General features: G+C 47.2%; 1 protein-coding gene across 4 annotated transcripts in view; it reads right to left on the bottom strand.

The window, feature by feature from the left end:
• Positions 1-1,298: 1,298 nt before the first annotated feature.
• The window catches only part of tmem102 (transmembrane protein 102), a 16,890-nt gene continuing 6,974 nt past the window's right edge, over positions 1,299-11,214 (bottom strand). For all 4 annotated transcript variants that reach the window (XM_031851233.1, XM_031851235.1, XM_031851234.1 and 1 more), the window contains 4 exons: positions 6,911-7,249; positions 5,954-6,147; positions 5,617-5,829; positions 1,299-5,473 (listed from right to left, as the gene is read on the bottom strand). In XM_031851233.1, coding sequence (XP_031707093.1) covers positions 4,874-5,473; positions 5,617-5,829; positions 5,954-6,147; positions 6,911-7,249 — 1,346 coding nt within the window. In that variant the 3' untranslated portion in view covers positions 1,299-4,873. The remainder of the gene's footprint in view (positions 5,474-5,616; positions 5,830-5,953; positions 6,148-6,910; positions 7,250-11,214) is intronic.

Genomic DNA, 11,214 nt, shown 5'->3' with positions numbered 1-11,214 from the left:
TGGGAGTTTAATATTCACTCTCTTGTTGTATCCTGCTTTGAAGCTGCTAAATGCTCCACTATATTCACCAGTCTGTCTGCTGGTTGGTACTGAACAGGTGGGTTTTTAGAGCTTCAGATTTAAAAGCATGGATTATGGCCTCTTTAAGGGATCTCCAGAGTTAACACAGTTCCTCCTTCTGCATCGAATTTCATGGCAATATAATATGAGTTGAGGTGTTTCAGTTTGCGGTTCCATATTTAATGGTCTCACTCACTCCTGAGGTCACAGCGTGGACGGGCACATCTGTAACTCGCACAATCCGGCAAATTCCTCGCTTCATAATCTGCTTAAAAGACATCAACAGATTGCTGCCGTCAGTGCGTGCGTGTGGTTTGGGGTATTATTTAAAAAAAAAAAAAAAGAAATGATATGATGTGCGTTTGTATAAAAAAAACCTGCACCATCATCATATAACTAATGACAGACAATGGCTAAATATGGCTAAATGTCAGGGACCGCCTGCAGACGCAACGTCCTCGGCGTATGCACAGCTTCAGCTTTTGATTACCACTTTAAGACGGAAACATTTTTTTCAAGGAACCTTTTTGGGCACTTTAATTATACTGCAATGTGCAGATCCAGTCAAGGTTCTTCGAAGAACGGGACTTTCCCTTTAAAATGACGCCTTGTTTAAAAAATACACTTTTGAGTTTAGAGTAATTCATTTCAGGATCGTCAGTATTTTAACTTTATAAATACAGCGGCATGCCTCTATTTTATATAATATAAAGGAGCAATGTAAATCACAAGACGGACTGGACCTGGATTGTTACATAAGGGAGAGGCGATATCGATGATCCACGCCCCAATGTCAGCTACCTAAGTAACATAGTAATAATGTACGGTGTCCTGTAAGGTGCATATATTTGGGAGTAACTGTTACAGCGTAGAGACACCTAAGCAAAAGAAAGTCCATAGATCATCAGCATGTGAGTTAATTAAAGAATAAATAGTAAATATTGCCAACAGTAAAAGCAGGTCCTGCACTAGCATTGGCTAAATCAGTATTTACACTGACAGCATGTGTGTCTGTGCACTGTCAGCCTGGAGCATCCTCTCTCTCTCCTCACACATTGTGACAGAGCAGAACAGACCCGGGTGAACCCTCTCAGGTCAAACAGTCTTAGAGCGCCCTCTGTTGGACTCAACGTGCGTTGCAGCTCAGATGAACTGAACCCGTAGACGCCTCCTCCTCTATAAACGCTAAGAGATTATTAAATATGTATCGCTAACAATGAACACATTCCCACGCGTTGTGATTTGAAATGTAGTGATTTATTTCATGCTAAAGCTTTGATCAATAGAAACGCCCAGAAAACAACAGTCATAAACACAGCAAATCAGTCGTGAGATCATGATACAGAGGAAATAATTAGCACTTAAAAAAATGATTCAAAAGAACTCAAGTATTAATAGAGCTATGAAACTCTACTTCTCAAACTGTGGAGTGATTTAGTACGGACTCTTATCTCAGCACTTGAGTACATCGGTGAGATTTGAGGCGTCCTCGAGCAGGGAGCAGAGATATGGTTGATACATTCATCGTATTTAGTCTGCTATTCATTCACAGAGGTTGACTTTAATCTGAAACAGAATCATCAGAAGTTCCAGCACACAATAAACAGTGATGGTTATAAATAGAGTAGCGGTGTTATCCATGTCCCATGCAAGCCCTGCACAGCAGATGTTCCTGGAATTAGAGTAGGCCTTTCCACAGGGGCTCCGTTGCATATCTAGAAAAGTGACACTATCGTAAAATACGGAATTTTTAATTCATGTGCACCGCTGAGGAAAAACATTGATTGTTACCAGTGTCTCGTAATCTCCAACTCGGCCCATTAAGGTACAAAGTGAGACACGTTTTACACTTCCAGCACTCTCAGTCAAACATTACAGCGGCAGTGAGGAAGTACCTTCACGTCCACTTGTGTTTCCCGATAAATAAATGCTGTGACTTTCTTTAGGACTATGTGGAACTTCTACAATTTGGGCGACTAACTTTTGAGCCCGTTTTCCAAAAAAGTGCTGAGAACACAAACTGACACCCGGCAGCTGAACACACACACACACACGACCCATCTATACATTCTGCAACAACACGCTTTGGTTTTCCTCAGGTTCAAGTCTCACAGTCACACTCAGTCACTCACACACAATCAATCACCAGTACAGACAGATGCTGAAACAAACAAAATACTAATCATTCAGTAGTAAGCGCAGATGTAAGAAATATCCATCCACCTTTGTGAAGGAGAAGCGATCCACCAGCAGCTATACAATCACCACGATTAACCACCACCACCTTGACATTTAGGCAAACTGTAACCAATCATGTGCTTTGTAGAGTTTTATACTCTGCCAATGCACCAACATGGGGAGCAGCGTTTTAGTGTTTGGTAAACCCCATCAGATCAGTTTGTTTGCAGATATTGTTCAGCCAAATTTACGTTGAGACCCACCAGACCAGTGGAAGTGGACGGTTGGAACATTACTGCCCGTCTGGTTGCACTTGTCGTCTCCACTACAATGTTTACTGGCTGCCCAGCTCCTAATCGAATCAGTGTAAAGAGTGTAAACATAAGGTTGGAGGCTCTAGATCTCCAGAACTGTGAGGAAGAAAGATGCCAACTCTCTCAGGAGAAATGTGGATGCTAGGAAGGGAGGAGGAGGGAGTAACTCTGGAGCCGCGAGAGTGAGAGAAAATGAAAGAGAGTGGGAGAATGACAGAAAGAGGCAGCTGTCCAGGTCCTGCAAGGCCCATCTCCCCTCTTCAAAGGACCAGAGGAGGGCCTGTCTCCCTCCCTCCATCCCCCTGTGGATGACTCCCGTCTGGTGAGAGACGATGGGGCCCAGCGACTAACACGCACCCACTGAGGGGATAATTCAAACGGGCAGCGTCTGGGTGTTTGTCTCCGCGTCCTGCTGCGCGGTTCGTCTCTCGGTGAACACACACACATACGCGCGCACAGAGCTCATTAAAAAAGACCAACCAAGCAGAGGAGATGGGGGACAATTATCAGAAGCACTCGAGTCAAAACCGGTTTCCACAAAAATGAAGTTAATAGACACGAGTACATGATGTGCAACAAGATGTGCTGGGCCCTTTGTGGGACATTTTGACAGTCAAGTAGCTTGACTTAGTCGTGACTATGGAAGATAAACAGCCGAGGTCCCGACTCTAAAGATATTCTATTCTTTTTGTTCAATCAATACACTCTTATACGCACATTTGATTCTCAAACGGAGGGTTATATGTTCTAGATGTCTCATAAAAAGGTCGATCTTAACACCCCAAACACAAAAGTCTGCTCAGGTAGGAAAACAAAAATCAAAAGAGCTTTAAGAATTTCTCAAATATTGTAACAAATCTCACATCTTCATACAATACATCGTATTATACATATACTGTATAATATCACCATCCTTTTCAGTCTTCTTCGAGGCCTGGTCATGCCAGAAAGTAGCACAGAACATGTGGCTCGAGAACATCAGTGATGCAGGAAGGAGGAATCAGATCAGATTTGGCATTTTTTTGTTGAAAGAAGTTTGGAACGATGACTCATCATCACAATAGTTGGCATTCCCTGTTTGTTTTTTCTATCAAATAATAAATGAGTGCAGCCAATTGTTGCAGCTCTGGGAGTGATTACTTGCAGGGCTAGTTACTTAGCGAGCTAACCGCTAACACGCTACCCAACCTCGCACGCTCACGACGAGCTTCTTTTCATTTCTCTGTACCGAGCATTGATCTCGTTTCGTTCAACACAGAAACGGATGCTAATTGTCAGTTAGCAAATTCATTAGCTCGACCACCAACAGAACAGTAGAGACTTGTTTGTACCATTCACTCCTTTTCATAACGGCCCGCAAACCTCTTTCGTGGGGCTGGTTAAATGAAATGGGATGGTGCAACACAGCTAATAAGCCAACAGCTCCCCCTCAAACGGCAGCTTCCACACATCGTGCTGATTCCATTGGGAGGAGTTGATTCTGCTGTTTGAAATGCTGGTGTGACCAGGCTTTCAAAAGTGAAATGAACATGCAGGCCACGACTCAGAAGATTCATCAAGCTGGACCAAGGCTAGATGTTTAGACCACTCAAACGCAGCTCTTTGGTACATTCCACTACTTAATGAAATGTAAGCGGCATTGAAATATAGTTTAAGACCTAAAAAGAAATCATACACATTACAAAAAAGATCAGTGTTGTGAATACCTGAGAAAGATTTGTTTGAAATTTAAAAAAAAAAAAAGATGCTATGAATCGAGGCGTGGGCGTAAAAACAAAAGGAGGGCTGAAATGTAGTTGACAGAGGGAAGAGACTCGGCAGTTCTCCTCACAACATTACATTCAGTTACATCAGCCGCACCTTGTTCTTCCTCTCAGCCATCGCCCACTCTGATCCAAAACAACAGGAGAGAAATGCAGCAATCAAGGAGCTTTTCTCTCTCTGTCTTAAGAAAGGTATGCACTATGTTAAAACCCTTAGGCGTACACACACACACACTGTGCTGAGCTCCACTGGACCTATTTCACACGACTAAAGTCGGCCCTTGTCTTTGTAGCACCAGCTGATAAGTCTCATTAAGGCCAGCTCGTTAGGAGAGGGCCGTCCCCGTGGACAACCGCTCGGCGACATCGTGTCTGTTGTGCGACGTCTGCGTGATGTCTCAGTAGTAGGACATGCGTGTGTTTTTTTGGTTTGAAAGAGTCAGTCAAGCAGCAAGGCTCCGTTACATTTTTCCGGCCTAAGAACGGTGAACAGGAGGAGCGTGTTCCCTCCCGGTGCCCCGACCCTCCGGTGTGGCTCTCCTCCGCAGCACATCCGCATCAGTAGAACTTGTCATCGATGCGGAAGTGCGGCCTGGTGACATCATCGGGGTTGAGGAAGACAGATATGGATTTCCCGGGGTTCTCGGTTACCAGCTGCTGCAGCCGCTGCGCCAGCTTGTCCTCCGAGGGGGAGATGATGCCGTTGGCCAGGTGGTGCCCGGGGGAGCCGTGGCCGTTGGTGCTCGCCGTGAGCTCCTTCTTCAGCTGGCCCGCCTGCTGGGCCTGGTCCAGAGCCGCCCGGAGGTGCTCGCTGGGATCGGAGCGTACGTGGGCGAGCTTCCTGGCGAGGAGCAGCGCCTGGCCGTCCGTGAGGTGCTCCAGCATGTTGCACTGGGGCAGGAAGTAGTTTGGGCAGTTTTTGCCCAGGATGCAATGAGACAGGTCATCCAGGAGACCTAGGAGGAGGCGGCCAGGGGTGTCGGGGTCAGGGCAGGACAGATAAGCGGCAGGAAGTCGATCGCAGGCCCAGAAGAGAAGGGTACGCAGGTGATAGAGGCTGAGGCCCGCACGGGGACGGGCCAGGATACGAGTTAACACGGCTCTGGCTGCTTGGAAAGCCTGGGCCATGGGGTAAGGGATGCACTTCTTCAGCTGAACCTGGTAATAACAGAGACAGAGGACCAATGAATTAGGCAGGAACAGGAATAAAGACACAGTGGACAAAGGCAGTGGGACGAAAAAGAAGACGATTTAAACCGAATACGAGGCGGCGCCAAACATGACGTTTACAATGGCCTCACCTCGCTGCGTGAGAATGCCAGCCTCCACTCCCTGTCGGGCCGGCCGCCCAGTGGGGAGCAGCAGGGCAGCAGGTAGAAGCCAGATATGGCTTCCTCCTCTGTGATTTTACCATCCCAGAAGTGGTTGGCGGTCAGCCAGCCTTGGGCCACAGCAGGCCAGCCCCGAAACGACACCACTGGCAGCAGGTCGTACAGCACCCGGCTGGAGCCCGCCTGCAGGGACGACGGCGAACACAACTTGTTTGTTAACAAGAAAAACTCCACAGAGAACAAATCGACTCAGACACAAGCATTCTGTCGTCTTCCGTTTTTTTTTTTTTTTTGCAGCAATCTGTACCTGGAGGATGATGGTGGTGAGAGGTCCGTTCCTCTCCAGACGGTCCGGGGTCGGGATGCCTCTCTGGGGGCTGCGCCTCAGCTCCTCCACAGCTTTGCTCACCACCCCCCAAAACCAGTCCGTCACCAGGGAGGGAGAGAAGTAGCATCCATCCAGAGAATGAGGAGAGTCCAGGGAGGGGATGGAGCCTTTACCTAAGCAAGGGAGAGAGGGGAGGGGAGGGATGAATGCTGAATGCACTCCAAACTGACCAGCACACCAGAGTCTGGCTCATCAAATAACTTGATACTTTCCTCTCTGTTGAATCCCACAATATTGGACCAGCAAACTGAATGTTGTTTGTAGCTCTAAAGAAGACTTTTGAGTCCCCGTCGTGTGCAGTTTACTGCCAAAAGCAAAGAAAAGTCCCCTAATCCTGCCACCACAAATACTGTCACATAAGATCCTAAAGGGAAGTGTTACGATACGACCGGATAATGTTGCAAACCTATTTTCCAAACTGCTGAAAATTAAAGCCAATCACATCAATAAAGGCCATTACTTTTTCTCGTCTTGGAGCTCTCGCGCACACAAAGCGTGTGGTCGATTCGATGTCGCGGTGTAATCAGGAAGACGGCGCGTAGGCCTGACCTGTTGATTGTGAAGTTGTGCTCATAAATGTTTCAGCGCGCATTACCTGGGGAGGCATTTCTCATTCCGCCTATCCGAGGAGGTTTTAGGGAAAGCGGGGCCTCGGCTGCAGCTTGCCGAGCAAAACGCATCGCAGCATCACGCATCAAATTATCTCATGAAACACGAACAAAATTCAATCGGCTCCCTTTCCTTCCACTCTCCGCTGTTACAGCACCTTCATCTTCCATCTTTATATTTCTTTGATAGTAGTTTACCCATCCTCCTTTGCTGTTCTTACTGTGCTCCCTCTTTCCATGCAATCGTCATCATGCTCATTCCACTCACTCATTTCTCCCTCTTCCTCCTCGTCTTCCTCAATGGGGAATCCATTCTCCTCCTGGCAGCAGATGCTCCAGCGGGACATGACGTTGGAGTCGCAGAGGCAAAGGCTGAGCCACGAGTGGCAGGGCGGGGAGTGCCTCATGTCCAGGGTGACGGGCTGGTTGCGGTCGTGGAGCTTGAGGGCCGGTACCAGCAGGGTGAAGTCCAGGTCGAAGTCGGCCCCTTTGGCGTAGTCGCCCAGCTCCTCGGGGTTGAGGTCCAGGACCCCCTCCCTGGCCCCGCCGGACAGCAGCAGGTACTCGTTGGCCACCGGTAGGCGCTGGTCTACCCTCTGGACTAAGCCTGGATGGGTTGGGGGATGGGGGGGGGGGTAAGACAAAACACAAAAATGAATCACACTCAGCACAATTCACATTCAGAGCCACTGGTATGTGTGGAAATGCGTTTCCTGATGCAAGGAGCAATGAGCGGAAAGCTTTTGAGAAGTGTTCTCTCTCTCTCGCTCACGGATGCATGCGCACATTAAAATGCATTTCATATGCAGATGAACGGACGCGCATTGCACACCCGGCCTCGGATGAACATGCCGGGACGGAGAACAGTAGGTCCGCAACTGAGCGAGCCTGTGAAATATCCAGCTCAGTTTATTAGGAGAGGCACTGCATTCATTTATGACTCCGGGCTGCCGCCTATACCGACACATGAAGGAGTGTGAAATGAACAGCGCCCTCAGTCACCACTGGGCTACACACTAATGCCAAGTTCAGTGGTTCAGCTACATTTGTGCTTCCACACGCCATGCACTCTCAGTAAACACTATGCTTCTGCACCATCATTGGCCTGAGGGACTTCTCCTGCTAACGATCGGCAGGAAGGAGGCAAAGGGAAAACAATTAAAAGGATACGTCCTGTTTATTAAAACCAGGCTCGTATTTCTGTAGTCTGTTTATTTAATTGCTGAGACCTGGGAACACAGTGATGGAGCAAGAAATACGAACAATGATCGTCTTATTATATTGCTAAAAAAAGCACTCCTCGTTCTCCTTACACGAGAGGAGCTCGAGCCTCCAAATCCCTTTACGGCCACTTGGCTGCGTGGTAAACCTCCCAGGCTCTGGGCCCGAGGGATCCGCAGTACTGGAGTCAAGTCAATTACTTTTTGCAAGCTAAAAAAGGGGGCAGCTAAGAAACGCCTCATGCTAGGACCAAACCTGTGCTGATCTCGAGCTAACTGCCAGCTACTACGGGGTCAAAGGTGCAGCATGGACAGGCCCACCACAGGGGTGGGGAGAGGTCGTGAGAGTTTAAGCCTCTCCGGAGCAGTTGGGTGGCTGCAGACAGCGGGAAAAGGGGGGGGGGGGGGACGAAGCTCCACACGATTCCCCTCATCCAATTACATGGGCACACAACCCCAGCGGCATGTGTGTGTGGACCTAAGCGTGTGTTAAGATCAGAAATATTGTGAGTCAGAAGCAAAATACCAGAAGCCACTGATACTCACAAGTGGCATCAACAGAAACTCATTCTCAATGCTTCCATTTGTGGGATATTTACAGGGATAAACTTATTGAATTTCAGACGGCTGAATTTGCTATTTTAGTGCTGATGAATTAAGAACCTGACTGAGGAGCATACTTCTTTGTGGGGACAGCCACGCGATCGTTTCTCACTTCATATCAAGAAGGCAGAGCGGTTTGCCGGAATATAAAAAGAGCAGGTGTTGAGAAACCTCGGGAGTGAAAACGAACGAGCGATGAAAGTGGGAGTCAAAGTCAAATGTGCTTACGAGGATCTCTCTGGTGCTTCGCTTCGACAAGGAGCACAATGAAAGTGCTTCGTTTGACGCGACCACTGTGGGAGCAGTCAAAGAGAGGAAGAGAAATAGAAAAAAAGAATGTGACAGCCGACTTTCGATTTTCCCGTGTGTCTCAGCAGAATGGGCTCATCTCCCTCTACGAGCTCCATTCATCACCTGGCTAGACTTACTGCAGTGTTTCCCGTCGCACTTTATCCAGAGTACCTTCCTCAGGATCCTCAGCCTCTCAACTCTCATATGGCAACACAACCGATGTTTCACTTCATGAAAGGACAACGAATTCTAAGTGGATACCTGAGTAAACATCAAAATGAACATGTAGAAAATGAATTCCTTGTGTGCTATGAAAGATGATGATGTGTGACATGGTTAGAGCAGCACTACAGGTTGTTGTTATGAAGGACGTCTGAGGTGATTAAAGGAACACAGTAAAGGTGGCATACTTAACTCATAGTGATTGTTTGTGACGTGTGAAACATATTACGACCAATCGCTGGTGGAAAGTAACCAAGTACATTTACCCAAGTGCTGTACTTTGTAAGTTTGAGGTACTTGTACCCGACTTTTCCTTTCATTCCACTTTATACTTCTACTTCACTACAGTTCAGAGGGAAATATTGCTACATTAATGTAATACCTTCAGTTACTTTAAATGTAATGATGCTTCTCAGCAGTATATATTAACTATATATACTGGGGGGGGGGGAAGACTGGGCAGATCAAAGAGAAGAAGAGAGGGGACAAGACAGCGTCAGAGGGAGGGACGGATCAGACGGCAGCCGAAGGGCAACAAGTTGGAAGCCACGACTTCTCCGATTTGTCCCGTTTCATCCGCCACATGTTAAATAGGGTCAAATAGGCGAGGAGAAGGAAAAGAGTGACGGAAAAGAGAAGAAAGAGCATCTCATCTCTCCAGCAAAGGGGGCTTCTGTTAAAGAGAGGAAGAAACTGTATCAATTAGCGAGCCCGCTTCAATCTCCAACACATGGCTAAGGGAAGTTTGAGGTTGTTCCAAGGAGCACAATCTAGTTTTTAAATCCAAACTCTCAAATGCTGCTTTACTGGGCATCCGCCAGCCAGCACGAACACTCTCCAGCATATACGCCTGTAGACACACAGGCTGAGAATAGAGCTGGAATGGAGACCGTCTAGGCTGCTTTCACAGCCACGGATTAAACTTAATCCTATAAGAAATGTCTTTGAATGTAGATTTCCATTAGAGGGAAGTTTTACGATAAGAGCTATTTTCAGACTAGACCCAATTCCGCATGTGTGAAAGGACTATTTGATGGCTATTGGTTACTCCATCAGTCTCAGCGTGCGGAAATGGTACAGCCCAACTACTCACCTACCTGCCTGCATGGCATGCTTTCACATACGTAAGCCCTCAAGCTCATTCAAACGTCTGAATGACCTTATTGCTTCCAGACACATATTGTGTGATGTTACACACTTATGTATTGAACTAAATCTATACAGCGTGGCCTATATTAAACAGACTAAAATACTAAAATGATACTCATATTTGAAGTAATCGCACAGGCCATCCTGCCTCACACATCTACCCAACACCCAGACTATACTTTACCCCTCAAGGTATGAAGTGACAATGCCGTGCTGAGAAATCCCCCTGAAACAGAGAGAGAGAGAGAGAGAGAGACAGAGAGAGAGAGCACAGCGGCATCATGGGAAAGGCGTCCCTTTCTCATCACAGCTGGAGCAGAGCAACAGCAGTCTGCCACACACCTCTAGTTTGATCGACTCTAAAAGTAGCTCAGTAACTCTCTCTGGAACATGAGATTCCTCTAAATAAGCTGATGACTTCTATGTGCCATTATTGGAGAGACTGAGCTGCACTAACAACTGAGATGTAGGCAAGTTTACTGTCATCCATTCACGCAAGTCCATCAAAATAAAGAATTGATAGTCTTACATGCAAAGACTCCTGGCAGCCAGGGGCTCAGGTTGCACTAAATGAATTGCTATGATGTTGGATGTTACGGGGACTGTGATACCTAACCCTAACTTCAGATCAACTTCAGTACTTCCTGAAGGAGGGGATGTTGTCAAAAAGAGTCAAGTCAAAATGTTTTTCACAGTCGTCGTAGCACATCCCCCTACCTCTGTGTGACCGCTCTGCTTTTTCGGACAATAAAACTTTCATTCAGCAGCAGCACATGCCGTAACAATGACGTTAGGAGCAGCCTCATCCCGGAAAAGGAGCAATTGAATTTGTTTCAAATGACTCCTGACTAATATAGTCTCAACCGGATGTTATCGGCGCTGTTCAACCGCCACTTCTTACAGAATCACCTCGCGCGCTAATAGCAGGATTAATCCCAGACGAGCCGGCTGCTGAAAGGTGAGCCGCTCCGCCCGCTCGCTGTTTATGAATTCATATCAAGGCAGGAGATTAGTTTAAAAATAGGCTTCTTAGAGAGGAATGGAGAAGTTCCAATTTAATCTGATGGGGGGGGGGGGGGGGGGGGGG

Source organism: Anarrhichthys ocellatus, unplaced genomic scaffold, assembly GCF_004355925.1.
Source record: "Anarrhichthys ocellatus isolate YVR2014 unplaced genomic scaffold, GSC_Weel_1.0 scaffold11, whole genome shotgun sequence".
NCBI classification, from domain to species: domain Eukaryota; kingdom Metazoa; phylum Chordata; class Actinopteri; order Perciformes; family Anarhichadidae; genus Anarrhichthys; species Anarrhichthys ocellatus.
The sequence above is the reverse complement of the archived record's forward strand: the minus strand, read 5'-3'. Positions and strand labels throughout refer to the sequence as shown.